Source organism: Calidris pugnax, unplaced genomic scaffold, assembly GCF_001431845.1.
Source record: "Calidris pugnax isolate Ruff unplaced genomic scaffold, ASM143184v1 scaffold333, whole genome shotgun sequence".
Lineage (NCBI taxonomy): Eukaryota > Metazoa > Chordata > Aves > Charadriiformes > Scolopacidae > Calidris > Calidris pugnax.
Genome location: NW_015091044.1, coordinates 1 through 15,566, shown reverse-complemented (window position 1 = coordinate 15,566; position 15,566 = coordinate 1). Strand labels below are relative to the sequence as shown.

General features: G+C 48.9%; 2 protein-coding genes across 2 annotated transcripts; both read left to right on the top strand.

The window, feature by feature from the left end:
- On the top strand, positions 1–346 carry LOC106896450 (feather keratin Cos2-3). Its single transcript, XM_014956462.1, has one exon. The coding sequence runs from the start codon at positions 38–40 to the stop codon at positions 344–346; it is 309 nt and encodes a 102-aa protein (XP_014811948.1). The 5' UTR covers positions 1–37.
- Positions 347–2,305: 1,959 nt separating this feature from the next.
- LOC106896440 (feather keratin Cos1-1/Cos1-3/Cos2-1-like) lies at positions 2,306–15,010 on the top strand. Its single transcript, XM_014956456.1, has 3 exons — positions 2,306–2,370; positions 13,952–14,051; positions 14,343–15,010. Exons 1-3 carry the CDS (start codon positions 2,306–2,308, stop codon positions 14,688–14,690), a joined length of 513 nt encoding a protein of 170 aa, XP_014811942.1. The 3' UTR covers positions 14,691–15,010.
- Positions 15,011–15,566: the final 556 nt, after the last annotated feature.

Sequence of the window (15,566 nt, the reverse complement as noted above, 5' to 3'; positions counted from 1 at the left end):
TTACCCTGTCTCCCAGGTGTAACACTTGCCCAGAGACATGTCTTGCTACAACCAGTGCCAGCCCTGCTGCCAGCCCTGCGGCCCGACCCCGCTGGCCAACAGCTGCAATGAGCCCTGTGTCAGGCAGTGCCAGAACTCCACCGTCGTCATCCAGCCCTCCCCCGTGGTGGTGACCCTGCCCGGCCCCATCCTCAGCTCCTTCCCTCAGAACACCGTGGTGGGATCCTCCACCTCCGCTGCTGTTGGCAGCATCCTCAGCTGTGATGGAGTGCCCATCAACTCTGGGTGCTGTGACCTGTCCTGCATCACCAGCCGCTACTGTGGCAGCAGATGCCCTCCCTGCTAAAGATGCTTTCAATGGCCTCAGACAAGGATTCCTTGGAACTCAGAACTTCATGCTGGACAGAGGATCAAACTAAATGTCATTGTTTTAAGGGCAGATGACCATCTCTGGCTTGCCCTGCAAGGGCAGACATCAACTCTGGGTGCTGTGACCTGTCCTGCATCACCAGCCGCTACTGTGGCAGCAGATGCCCTCCCTGCTAAAGATGCTTTCAATGGCCTCAGACAAGGATTCCTTGGAACTCAGAACTTCATGCTGGACAGAGGATCAAACTAAATGTCATTGTTTTAAGGGCAGATGACCATCTCTGGCTTGCCCTGCAAGGGCAGACATGAAGATGTCAACCTGGGCTCTCTGAAAACACAGCCAATGTCTACCCTGCATGTTCCTGTCTTCCACTCACCCTTTTTGTCTCTTTTCTTTGTTTTCTTGTGTTCCCCTCAAAGTCTGTTGTGAGATTCCAGAAACCAACCTGGAGGGAACTGCTAGGCGACAGGTGTCCTTTTGCTGCGCAGGTCAATAGATGCCCTGTGGGAACTCTGCCTCAGGAAAAGGGGAACACATTCTTGTCTGCTCCTTATGGTCCTCACACTGGGGGCCTCCACTTGCCATGACCTCATTTCCCTCTTTAGACTCATTAAACAATTGCTGCAACCCTGCCTGTGTCCTTTATGTGGTCTTTCCATATGCACACTGTCTGCAGAAGGAGAAAGCTGTTGCTTTGCATGAGGAATTTCGTGGGAGCACAGAGGAACCCTTCATCACTCCTCGAGGCATTGGAGGGTGGGACACACTGCAGAGAGTCCTCTTTCAGACACTGCCTGTTGAAGCTGAGGAAGACATCCCTAGTTACTCCACTGCCCATGGTGATCAGTCTTTGCCTTGCTGAGACTTTGCTCAGAAATACCCCCTTGGCCATGGACCATTTCATGTGAACTGGAATCCTGACAACTGCTGTCCTCCAGAGAGGAACTGTGGGTGTGTAGGAGGCACTAGGAGGTCAGCAATCCCACAAATGCTTGGGGAAGAGTGTTCCTCTTGCTTTTTGTGGAGCTGTGTTGTGCAAGCAGGCTCAGAAGACAGTGTTCCCATAGGACGGCAGGAATTGAGAACTGGTAAATAGTTTTGGGGATGGCCCACGGTCCCTATTCCACCTGCTCCTTCCCTCTATCACCTGATTTAGAGACCACGGTCAGCATGCTATGGCATGAGCAGCAGGGCCAGCTTCCCCATGCTGCCCTATCATCCTCCAGCATCTGGCATGGTCCATCTGTGGCCAACATTTGTAGGGCTGAGGTGTTCACAAGTCAGTACTGGTATCAGCTACAGCAGGTTACATACTGGAGTCCCCTGTCTCAGTGAACACAACGCCCCCTTGGATGAAGGCAGGTACCCAGAGATACAACACTGCTCTGTGCTGTGCTGCTTTGTCTTCCCCAAGCAGAGAACAGCTTTTTTGAGGCCCAGAAACTCTATGGCACCACAGGTGCCACAACCCAACCCTGCTCTGGAAAGGTGTTGTTTAAGAGGAGACATTCCCAGCTCTGTGGAGATATGGCACCGACAGTGGGATGTGATTATGTGCTCAGCAGGATCTGTGAGTTGTCTCTGAATGGCACATGGCACACACCAGTTCAACCACAGTGCACACGGTGGGGTGTCTTCCCCCAGGCACCAAGCTCCTTCAGCATTCCCAGCACCCTGGAACTGAAGCGGTGCTTGAGCTCTGCAGCACCGCTGTTCCACACACACAGACAAGGGCCTTCCCACAAGTGCAGACCCTGCGGTCCTGTGGTGTGGGGGTTTTGCCCTGACACAGATCCCACACACAGCCAGAACCACAGGACCAAGATAGAGGACAGGGTCGTTTCTCTGTGCTGGGTGCTGCTCAGTGGGAAAGCAGCTTTGCAGAAAGGGACCTGGGTTGTTCCTGCTGGACATCAAGTTGATCATGAGGCAGAAATGTGCACTTTCCTCAAGAAGGCTGACAGTGACCTGGGCTACGGGAAGAGGACTGTTATCAGCAGGTAGAGGGAGATGATCCTTCCCCTCTACTCAGTTCTGGTGAGGTGACACCTGGAACACCGGTTCCAGTTCTGGGCTGCTAAGTACAAGCGAGATATGGACGCTTGAGGGGTTACAAAGATAACTAAGGGACTGGGGTATCTCTCCTATGAGGTAAGGCTGAGAGAACTGCAACAGGTTACCCTATAGAAGAGAAAGCTCAGAGGGTTATCTTAGCGTGTGGTGGGTTGGCCTTAGCTGGCTGCCAGGTGCCCACCAAGATGCTCTATCACTCCCCCTCCTCAACTGGGCATGGGGAGAAAATATGATGAAAGGCTCATGGGTCTAAATAAGGACAGGGAAATCACTCAGAAATTACTGTTATGTGCAACACAGATTTGACTTAGGGAAATTGATTTAATTTATTGCCAATCAAAATCAGAGCAGGATGATGGAAGACCTAAAACTACTTTCTCCCACTCCTCTCTTCTTCCCAGTCTCACCTTCACTCCTGACTTCTCTACCTCCTCCCCTCAAGTGGCACAGGGGAACAGGGAATGTGGGTTGCAGTCAGTCCATCACATGTTGTTTCTTTGCTCCTTTCTCCTAACACTCTTCCCCAGATTGTGTGGGGGTCCCACCCATGGAAGACAGTCCTTCACAAACTTCTCCAACGTCTGTCATTCCCATTGTCTGTAGTTCCTCACAAACTGCTCCAGCATGATTCATTTCCACAGGCTGCAGTCCTTCTGGAACACACTGTTCCAGTGTGGGTCCCCTGTGGGGCCACAGTCCTACCTGAAAACCTGCTCCTGCATGGGCTCCTCTCCATGGGACCACAGTTCCTGCCAGGAACCTCTTCCAGGCTTCTGTGGGGTCACAGCTTCTTTTAGGTACATCCACCTGCTCTTGCATGGGGTCCTCCATAGGCTGCGGGGTGGATATCTGCTCCACCATGGACCTCCATGGGCAGCAGGGGAATCTTTGTGTATCTGCTTTACATACCTGCTCCCATGCCACCTCCCACTCCTTTGCTACTGACCTTGGTGTCTTCATAGTTGTTTTCTCTCACATATTCTCACTCCTCTCTCCCAGCTGCTGTTGCACAGTAGTTTTTTTACCTCTTCTTAAATATGTTATCAGAGAAGTGCTACCAAGGTTGCTGATTGGCTCAGCTTTGGCCAGCATCAGGTCCCTCTTGGAGACGGCTGGAAATGGCTCCATCCAACATAGGGGAAACCTCTGGAATCTTCTCACAGAAGCCACGCCTGGAACTCCCTCTACTACCAAATCCTTGTCATCAAATCCAATACACTACATATATAAATAACGGTAGGGAAGGTGCAAAGAAGATTCTTCTCAGTGGTGCCCAATGACAGGACCACAGGCAGTGACAACAGGCTGAAACAGAGGGAGACTTATCTGAAACATCAGGAAATACTTTTTTTACTGTGAAGGTGACTAAACACTGGAACAGACTGCCCAGAGATGTTGTGGAGTCACCTTCCTTGGTGATTCAATATCCATCAGGACATAGTTATGGGCAACTTGCTCTACGTGACCCTGCTTCAGAAGGATGGTTGGACAAGGTGACTTCTAGTGGTCCCTTCCAACCTCAACCATTCTGTGATTCTCCAAATGACTTTTTACAAGAAAAACTTTATCCCACAGTTGCTATGCCTTTCTAGGATCGCAGAAAAGATGTACTTCCAGTGTATGCCTGTGATCAAAAGGCTTAAAGGAGACTTACATTTTCAGTCAGTACTCTTTTGTCATAGAACACCTTCTGCATCTTCCAAAGGGGCCTTGGTTTCTATTGCCCATTTATGCTTATTTCTGGTGATACAGTGCTGCCCTGTCATGATCATTATAAGGTTGTCACTATCTAGATTTACACTGCAATTCAACATGAGATCTCACAGTGTCTCAAAATTGATCTTTCCTCTGTTTGTTGTATTTTAGAGTGATGCCTTTAATCTATAAGTTACACTTTTCTCTAGACTGCAAGAAGCTATAAGATTTAGGGCCTGATGACAAACTCCACTATATGGTCATCTAGTAGACACTTGCCTGTCAACTCACTGAGCAGGGTAGTCCCACTTTCCTGGATGACTCACAGATACCACAGAGGCTGTGTCAAGGCAAGGTCTGGCAGTGTACCTGAATGTTCGTAAAGCTCTATCCTGCTGTGAAGCAAGTTACAGAACAGTCAGTGTTGTACTCCAGGGTCATGTACGCTTTGGCGTGATTCCATGAGACAGTGGCCTTATCTTCACCAATAAAAACACAAAAGGACATATTATAAGCTGGAGAAAAGAGGTAACTACACAACTTTGGTTGTCTTACAATCTTGATGTTGAGTAGTTTGGGTTTCTGTCCAAATTTTCCCCAAAGGATTTTAAAACATCATTGCCATTTCCATTTTGCAGGTTTTTTCTCACTCTGTTCAGCACACAAAAGGACACCTTCTTTCTGCCTGTCAAATCTGAAGTTTCAACAAGTTTCATGTGTGAATAATGCCTGATGTAAACTAATAACTCTGTATCCTTCTAGATTCTGTCTAACTCCAAACCTCTGGATCAGCCTGTCCCACTGTGTGATGTGCTCCATGGAAGCCATGAGGTGGACTGCTGCTTCCTCTGCCCCTGCTGTTTCTGAGGGTGGGGCCAAAATGCACTCTTCAATGCTCCCTCAGGACTTGGGAGTGGAGAAGGCAGCCTTCACAGGGAAATGTCCTCAATGTGTTCAGAGGGAGGGAGAGAAAGAGAAAGCTATAGCATGTCCTCATGCAAGTGAAGCCCTCCAGTGACCAGCCAAAGATTTCAGGGTTGGGAGCAGCTGGGCCCTTTCCTGCCAATGCAGCCACGGGCAACACCACCAGGTGCCCCAGGCCAACAGGTCTATCATCAGAATCTGGCTGTGTGTCCTGTTCTGGCAGGATAATCTGCAACCCCAGAGAGGAACCAGGCTGCACCAACTTTAGAGTCTAAAAAAGCTTTCATCAAATCTATGCAATAATGATCATCATCATCATGAGCAGCATCTGCATTTTCCTTATTTCCTAAGAAAAAAGGGCACTTTACACTCACAGAGAGAAAACTGGATTACAGCAGATATGGATGGTTCCAAGATGCACCCAACCTCATCCAGACAAGGCAGCTCTCTTTAGGAGTCTTCTGGGAGTACACCACCACAAAGCTTGCTGCAGCTTGTCATTCCATGTACCTAAGGTGGACAGGAAAGGACCATAACACTCTTCTGTCCTAGGCTACATAACAGAGGAAAAGCGAATGCAGAATTATTTTCTGCTTTTCCCAAGTGAGGAGTAAAAGAGGGATAGACCAACCTCTCTGACACATCCTCCGGTGCAACGCCTTGGGAGTCTTTCCTTTCATATGCTTTTGTCTCTTGTCCCACTAACCTCAAGCCCTTGATGGGGTTGGCTTCTCCCGCACCCGCAGGATGTCTAGTTCCAAGCTCCTGTCAGTACACTCAAGGCTGCAGTTCTCAGAAACAGAATGATCAACACTCCAAAACCCTGCTGGCACCAACTGTCCCACTTAGCCCCCCCAGGCACTGGAGACTTTCTCCCTCTGTCCAAAGGGAGATACCTCAGAAATCAATAAATGATGATTCCTGTCACATTGTCCCATTCCATCTCATAAAACAGTCTCTTCAAAAACTCACTGGAAAAAAAAAACCCACAAACCCAGAAACAAACAACAAAACCAGCCTTTCCACTTGATAACAACCCTTCCATTCCTAGTTTCTTAAAAACAAATTTAATCTGCATTAATCCTTTCCTTACTTTTATCCTTTAAGAAAGAAATCAATTAAACTATTTTTACTTTTTCCAAAGAACTATAGAAGGCTGACAGGCTCTCTGCAGGTCACCCATTCCAAGTCCCTGCTCAGAGCAAATCTCATTAGATCAGGATGGTCAGGGCTATGCCCAAGATCTGAAAATTTCCAAGGCCAGAGCCTGCATGACATCTCTAGAAAACCCACTCCAGTGTTTGAGAATTTTCAGGGTCAAAAAAAACAAGCAAAAGGAAAGTTTCTAATGTCTAAATAGAATTTTCCAGGTTCTAAATTTTGTCCGTTGCTTCTCATCCTTTCACTGTACACTTTGAGAAATGCTTCGACCCATCTTTTCCACATCCCTAGAGCACATAGATACCCAGAAGGTCTCCCTTGAGCCTTCTTTTCCTAAAGGTCTCTTAGCCTGGCTTGTCCTCATGCCCCCTGAGTGCCTTGGGGGCTTCTGCTGGACTTGTTCCCACATGTCAATATCCTTCCTACACACTGAGGATCCCCAAAGTGAACACAGGACCCCAGGCATGGTCTCAGGAGTGCCAAACAGAGGAAAAGGATCGATTCCCTGGGTTTGTTGGCCACACTTTTGCTAAGACTTCTCAGATTGCGGTGGGTTTGATTTGCCACAATGGTACAATGCTGACTCACCTTCAGCCATTGGCCACCAGGCGTCCTTTCTAGGCGTCTACAGCACAGTCCAAGCTACATCAAGAAGCTGAAAGGTGCCTGGCTCCACATGAATTGGTTGCTTCAGACTCAGGCCTTTGGAGGAAGATCCCATGGTGAGAAGTCTCTCCTTTCTTTGAAGACTGGGGCAAAGGTAAAAATGGTCCAGCAATTTGCCAGCAATTTTCTCTGCTAACATGGGATAAGGTCTGGGCAAGATGAGCCATTCATGGCATGAGGCTGTGCCAGAAGCCATGCTGATGAGGACATAAGGAACTCTTCCCTGATCTTCTGCAGCCACAGAGTGCTTCCAGCTTTCCAAACCCAACTGTGGTCAAAGAAACACAGAAATGGTGAGCACATTAACTGAGGAGGTTATTTCATGTCTTCTGCCTGCACTTCTCCATGACTGCTCTGAAAACAGAACAGTGATGTTGAATATATTAGAGGAAAAGGACGAATAAAAGGAAGAAGTGCTTGCACTAATGATTGTAAATTTTTATAAAATCTACACGCAGAATGGAACAGCAGAGCCTACGCAGTGATGGATCCTGGGCTCCCAAGAGTCAGGAGTAGGGTGTCCACAGCCTTTCTATTATATTCTATATTTTTAAGAGAAAGTGTGGTTTGAACAGTAATGGAATCTGACAGCATATAAATCAAATTTTATTGAGACAATAAGAAAGATAAACAACAACATGCCTATATGGTAACTCACTGATCGCCGACAGCAAACACATGAGCAATGCCATGGCTCTTCAAGACTCTCAGGGAGACTCAACATCCAGGTCATCTGACAGCAACAGAAAATCATGCAAATATCTTTTGAAAGTGGGCAAAAGTCCCACAGCCCCTTGGGTCCACCAATTGCGACTTGAGAGACTGAAACCTTGCAAGGATAATGTGGGTGATATCCTGCCTGTGTTGCCAATACTGGTCAAGCAAGGGGCATCAGAAGGCATGATGGAAAAAGAATAGAATAGAATAGAATAGAATAGAATAGAATAGAATAGAATAGTTTAGTTTCAGCTGGAAGGGACATACAATGATCATTAGTCCAGCTGCCAGACCACTTCAGAGCTGAGCAAAATTTAAAGCATGGTGTTGTCTAAATGTCTCTTAAACAGTGACTGGTATCAACAACCTCTCTAGGAAATCCATTTCAGTATTTGATCACCTTTTCAGTAAAGAAATGCTTCCCAATGTCAAGTCTGAACTTCCCCTGCTGCAGTTTTGAACCATTCCCACATGTCCTGTCACTGGGTTTCAGGGAGAAAAGATCAGCATCTCCCTCTCCACTTCTGCTCCTCAGCAAGCTGTGGAGTGGCATGAGGTCACCCCTCAGGCTCCTCTTCTCCAAACTAAACAAACCCAAAGTCCTTGGCCTCTACTGATAGGACATTCCTTCCAGCCCTTTTGCCAGCTCTGTTGCCCTCCTCTGGACACTTTCAAGTACTTTAATATCCTTCTTGAACTGCATGCGCTACTCAAAATGAGGTTGCACCAACACTAAATATAGTAGGATCACAGAATCACAGAATCATAAAATGGTATGGGGTTAGAAGGGACCTCTGGAGATCATATAGTCCAACCCCCCCTGCCAAAACAGAACCACCTAGAGCAGGTTGTGTATGAACGTGTCCAGGCAGGTTTTGAATGTCTCCAGAGAAGGAGACTCCACCACCTTTCTGGACAGCCCGTTCCAATTATCCACCACCCTCAAAGTAAAGAAGTTTCTCCTCATGCATAGGTGGAACTTCTCATATTCAAGTTTGTGCCCATTTCCTCTTGTCCTATCCCTGGGCACCATGGAAAAAAGACTGGCCGCATCTTCTTGACACCCACCCTTTAAGTATTTATAAGCACTGATCAGATCACCCCTCAGTCTTCTCTTCTCTAGACTAAAAAGACCCAAGTCATTAAGCCTCTCCTCGTAAGAGAGATGCTCCAGGCCCCTCATCATCTTTGTAACCCTCTGCTGCACCCTCTCCAGCAGTTGCCTGTCCTTCTTGAACTGGGGAGCCCAAAAATGGACACAAGACTCCAGATGCGGCCTCCCCAGGGCAGAACACAAGGGCAGGATAACCTCCCTTGATCTACTGGCCACACTCCGTGATGCACCCCAGGATGCCATTGGCCTTCTTGGCCACAAGAGGACATTGTTGGCTTATGGTCATCCTATTGTCCACCAGGACTCTCAGGTCTTTCTCCTCAGAGCTGCTCTCCAGCAGGTCAGCCCCAAGCCGCACTAGTGCATGGGGTTATTTCTCCCCAGGGGCAGCACCCTGCACTTGCCCTTGTTGAATTTCATCAGGTTCCTCTCTGCCCAACTCTCCAACTTGTCCAGGTCTTGTTCTACGATGGCGCAGCCTTCTGGTGTGTCAGCCACACCTCCCAGCTTTGTATCATCAGGAAACTTGCTGAGGGTACATTCCATCCCTTCATCCAGGTCATTGATAAGTCATGTCTTGAAATTGATACCTCTCATAGAATCATAGCATGATTAAAGATCATCTAGTTCCAACCCCACTGCCATGGGTCTGGACACCTCCACTGGGGCAGGTTGCTCAAAGCACCATCCAACCTGTCCTTAAACGCTTCCAGGGATGGGGCATCCACAACTTCCCTGGGCAACATGTTCCAGTGTTTCACCACCCTCACAGTAAAGAATTTCTTCATAATATTTAATCTGAATGTCCCCTCTTTCAATTTAAAACCAGTACCCCGTGTCCTGTCACTACACTTTCTGACAAAGAGTCCCTCTCCGGCTCTCCTTCAGATATTGGTAGGCTGCTATGAGGTTTCCCCAGAGCCTTCTGTTCTCCAGGCTGAACAACCCCAGCTTGCTCAGTCTGTCCTCATAGGGGAGGTGCTCCATCCCTCTGATCATCTTCAGACCCAGTACTGACCCCTGGGGAAGACCCCTATTTACAGACCTCCAACTAGACTCTGTGCCACTAATCACAACCCTCTGAGCTCTGTCTTTCAGCCAGTTCTCAATCCACCTCACTGTCCATTCTTCTAATCCACACTTCCTAAGCTTACCTATGAGGATGCTGTGGGAGACTGCCTCAAAGCCTTGCTGAAGTCCAGGTACACAACGTCCACTGCCCTCCCCTCATCTATCCAACCAGTGATGCCATCAGAGAAGGCTATCAGGTTAGTCAGACATTACTTCCTCTCGGTCAATCTATGTTGACTACTTCTGATAGCTTTCTTTTCCTTCATATGCTTTGAGATGATGTCGAGAATGAGCAGTTCCATCATCTTTTCAGGGATGGAGGTGAGGCTGACTGGCCTGTAGTTTCCTGGGTTCTCCTTCTTGCCCTTCTTGAAGACTGGGATGACATTGGCTTTCCTCCAGTCCTCGGGCACGTTGCCTGTTCTCCAGGACCTTTCAAAGATGATGGAGAGCGGCTCAGCAATGGCTTCTTCCAGCTCTCTCCGAACTCGTGGGTGCATCCCATTAGTACCCATGGACTTGCAGGTATCCAGTTTACTCAGCTGTTCCTTTTCTTGGTCTTCCTGAACCAAGGGGAAGTCTTCCTTTGTCCAGACTTTCTCTGATGCTTCCAAGTTCTGTAGCTCCTGAGGGCTGGTCTGAGCAGTAAACATTAAATTAAAGAAGGCATTCATCAACTCCCCCTTCTCAGCAACATGATAAGGGATGATATACCTTCATCAGAAGATGTAGGTATAAGAGCTGCTGGGTGAGAAATTTCATTGCAGCATTATAATGTGTAGCATCTGGATGCGTGCTTCTGACTGTAGCATAGAGACCTTCTGTTCATGACCTACAAAGCCAGAAACTCATCTTTACTCATCTGTGTATCCAGCTATCCATCAATTTATCAGTTCACTCATTCTTCTCATTGTCCATCTCAATTTCTATAATGTAGAAGATGCTGATCCATGTACCTGTACAAACTTATATTGCAGGCTCATATCAATCCTGATACTCAAGTCTGGCAGCTCACACTGCTTTCAACAGTATCTCACAAGGGTTTGAGTCCATCAGTTTTTATTGCATCACCAAATGACCTGTACTAACTGTCAGTTTCTCACTCAGAAGGAATCAACACATACTTTCTTGCTTCTCATTCTGCTTGCGCTTCTTACCAAATATTTTCTGCGTAATTCACATTATCTACCCACACCTGGTACTTCAGCATTTAATCTCCTCTAGCAGTGAACTAGCTGTCTTTGAGTGGCTTCAAGTACTTTGTCCATTCCTACATACGGAGACCTCATTTTCATAGAATGATAGAATGGGTTGGGTTGGAGAAGACCTTTAAAGTTGTCCAACCTCTCTGCCAAGGGAAGGGACATCTTTCATTAGATCTGTGGCTCAAAGCCACATCATACCAGAAGTTCTTTCATGCAATACTTCTAGAAGAGAAGGTCTGTGTGGTCTCTTTCTATTTCTTTCTGAAAACATCTATGTAAGAACAATAAAAAAAAGGAGCATGAAAATATTAAAAAAGAATTAAAATTGTGGAGTCTTAATGCTCCTTTTATGCCCATTAGTTCTTACATGAAAACAATGTCAGGAGACCTTCCTGTAACAAGGATCATAAAAGCAGGAAGAGGAAATGTATCATAGAGGGAAACAGCAACACATGCCATTTCATTACCTGGGATGTTTCAGTTCATTAGAAGCATGCAGGAAATTTTTTGCTTATGCAGCAGCTGCCTTTAGTCCACAGGTGGTGTGAAGTCAGTATAAAATCAAATTAAATGCATTGCTCTCTCTACCACTTAAGTCACCTTTTTCTCCTTTAAAACCACATGAAAAGGCCGAAAAGTCTACGGCTCATGGGAAACCACCTTTAGTGCTTGAACCTCAGAAATTAGGGACTACAAAGACAGCTGAGATTCTGCACTGACCTATCTGTGAAACACAAAGAGGGGATGGGCTGCAAAAGAGGGGCAACGAGGGATGGGTGTCTGGGGAAGAAAAGCTGTAAACCTGCCACGACTTCCCAGGAACACAAGCACAAAGGCCAATTGACATCATTGCCCACCATCCTCTGAGGGGAACAAGAGTGGGAGAAAGAGACTGCCACTGATGGCACAGACAGAAAGCGCCAAAAAAAAGCATGGAGATGACAAACACTCCTGGCACTTCTGATTACCACAGTTGTTGCAGAACCAACACCATCTTGCCTGCCTTCCTGACACCCACTCAGCGGCTTGCTCCCTCCCTCTGCCTCCCCAACAGGACAGGAGCAGATAGGAAGGCAAAAAAGGTCCTGAGTTGAGAGAAAGACGGAGGGATTGCTTACCAGTTCCCCTCACAGGCAAAACAGTCTTCACTTCGGGAAGAGTCATTTAACATAGTGCCAAAAGAAAAGTACAGCATAACGGTGAGACAAAGCCAAATGCAACTTAAAAATACCATCACTCCATCCCCCACCCCCTCCTCGTTTTTCACAAACTCAACTTCCATCCTTCAAACTTCCATTTCACAAACTCATCTTCCAGTCATGGCTCTTCTACGTCCTCCATCCCCAAGCAGCGCAGTGGGATGTGGAACGGGGACAGTTGCTGTCAGTGCTCAACAGGTCCTTCCTGCCGCTCCTTCCTCCTCATTATTTTCCTCTGCTCCAGCGTGACACCTTCCCAGAGGCTGCAGCCTTTCTAGATGTGCTTCAGTGAGGACCCTGTCCACGGGCTGCAGTCCTTCTGGGAAAGACTGCTGCAGTGTGGGTCCTCCAGGGGAGGCACTTCTGCCAGGGGCCAGCTTCTGCTGGTTCTCTGCACAGGCCACAGATCCCAAACCTGGTCTGGTCGGGGAACCTCATGGGCTGCAGTGTGGATATCTGCTCCACCAGAGTTTTTCCCAGGAACTACATGGGAGAGATACACGTTTCTTCACAGCAACTGGTGTGGTGCTACGTTTTGCATTTGTCCTAGGAATAGTTTTGACAACACAGGGATGCTATAGCTGTTGCTGACCAGCACTTCTGCCATGTCAAGGCCTTTTCTGCTCCTTAGGCTGACCCAACAGTAAGATCTCTGCACAGGCCACAGGACCTGCCCTTGATCTGGTCTGGGATCCTCCATGGGCTGCAGTGTGGATATCTGCTCCACTAGGGTCTTTCCCAGGGACTGTCCAGGAATCTCTTCATCATTGCCTGGAGCACCTCCTGCCCTTCCTCCTTCTCTGGTCTTGCTGTTTGCAGGATTGCTTCTCACACTTGTTTTTCAGTGCACTCCTCACTTCCTCCGCAGTGTTTTGACCTTTCTCACATATGTTTTCGTGGAGGCATCATTAGCGTTGCTAATGGGCTCAGCGTTGGGTAGCAGTGAGTCTGTTTTGGAGCCAACTGGAACTGATTCTGGCAGACACGGACACATCACCTGGAGTCCTATCAGAGACCACCCCTGAAGCCTTCCTCCCCCTTCTACCAAACTCTTGCCACGTCAGCCCAGTAGAGTGCCTTCAAGAGAGCATGACGCACACTTACGTGAATAAAAATTTCCACAGCCAAGGACCAATCCAGGCTTCATTAAGGAACAGAAGACGACTCAAGAACCTCAGGGAAGAACCGGGCCCCAGAAGTGCTCATGGATTCCCTTGAGCACCTGCAGAGACTGCACAGAGAGGGGATGAGGGAAAGGAACCCACCAAAACTGTCCTGAGAGCACCGTTAATGTGTCTATAGCGTCAAAGCCTGCCAGCAGAAGCCCACCTGTGTGCAATAATGAGCGGCCATCAGAGGGAGATGGGGGGAGCAAGGGAGAAGGACGTGCCATGTGCTCTCCCAGAGGAGTCCTTGGGCATCCTGACCATGGGCAACCTGAGAGCGCTGCCCATTTCCAGACAACTTTGCCACAAACACGCCCACAAGAATGACCCAGGTGACATCACCTTTCTGCACAGGGCACCATCAGCACTGGAGCTGAGTCTTCTGCCGGCGCTGACGTGTTTCTGCCCCGGAAATCCTCAGGCAGGCCTCTCATGCCGGCACTTAGAGAAGCCTTCAAATGGGAAAGCACGTGTCTTCAGCCAGGAAATGAAAAGGCGGCAGCGCAGGAAAGCAGGACACAGCCCATCCCATTAGCTGGGATGTTTTGCATTTGACAGGAGCTTGTCAGAAAATTAGGACTTCCGCAAAGGGTGCCTCTGGGCCTGAGGCAGTGCAGGACGACTATAAAAGGCAGCGCAAGTCTCTGCTCTCTCATCCACTTCTCTTGCCTCCTGCTCCTTGGGAATCAGGTGAGTGTGAAGCCTCTTCTCCTCCTCCTTTGAGATCAGGTCTTTCCCCGATGGACGCCTCGGCTGACATGGGCTGTGCGAGCCCAGGGCTGGGAGCTGCTTCTCCTGGGAGAGGGAAGGGGAGAGAAGGTCTTGTGCGGAGAGGGGCTGGGACTTAGTGGAGGTGTCTCGTGGGCTTTGAGGTGGGCAGCGTTGGCTGGTCCAGGAGGTGCGTTGGTTCCCGTCGTGGTTGGGTGCAGTAGTGCTCCTCATGTGTCCCCGTGCTCTGCTTCCCCCTGCCCTCTCTCCCAGGTGCACCTCTGGCCCAGAGACATGTCCTGCTACGACAAGTGTCAGCCCTGCTGCCCGCCCTGCCTGCCCTGCCAGCCCTGCGGCCCGACCCCGCTGGCCAACAGCTGCAATGAGCCCTGTGTCAGGCAGTGCCAGAACTCCACCGTTGTCATCCAGCCCTCCCCCGTGGTGGTGACCCTGCCCGGACCCATCCTCAGCTCCTTCCCACAGAACACCCTGGTGGGCTCCTCCACCTCTGCTGCTGTTGGCAGCATCCTCAGCTGTGACGGAGTCCCCATCAACTCTCCCTGCTGTGACCTCTCCTGCATCACCAGCCGCTACTGTGGCAACAGATGTCAGCCCTGCTAAACCTGCTGGCAACATGCTGGAGTAAGAACCTCCCAAGGCCTCAGAACATGATGCTGGAAAGGAGATAGAGCTTTGGAGGTTTCTACTTAGATCTTTGGTCCATTTGTTGCCTCTTCCACTCTCTTCTATCTCTTCTTCTTTTTTCCTGTCACCGCCTGCCAACGCCAGCCTAGCGGCAACCTGTTGGCCTCCTTCCCTCTTCCGGGCTGGCAGATGGACACCCTGGAGGAGCTCCACGGCATCTTAGTGGCTGCCCCTGGGGCACCCTCTCAGCCCCCTCCTTTTCCTCTTTACACTCATTAAAGCTGTGCTGCATCCAAGCCTGGGCCTCCGAGTCCTCCTTCCTTCTCTTGCAACTCTTCCAGTCTGCTCCAGGCAAAAGGAGGAGCAAGGGGAGGGTGGGATTCACATCAGTGCAGCTTTTTTTGTGCTTTTTCTCTTGATGTTGAGGAAGACATCCCTTGTCATCCATGGTCACTCGCCTAGAGAAAACCCTGGGGAACAGTGAAACCCTCACTATGTGAGCCAGAACAATCAGATGCTGGTCAGGATTCTCCATTCAAACCTGCTTCATTGTCACACTCCTTTTTAAGCTTCTCCTCATCAGGGAATCATCATCACTTGTCTAGGGCCAGTCCATGCTGGTTTCTCCACCCAACAGAAAATGGATGGTCACCTCTCCGGGGGCTGGTTTATCCCTCTGCACATGCTGAGGGACAGCAAAGAGCACGTTTTGTGACCGCAGACATTTTGGGAGGCGAAGAGCTGGCTCTGGAGAGCAGCTATTGTGGAAGCTGACATAATCTGAAAGGTGGCTGAAAGGTATTAGCTGGGTTTTCTCCCTCAAAGGAGTAAATGTGCAGGTGTTTGCAGTGT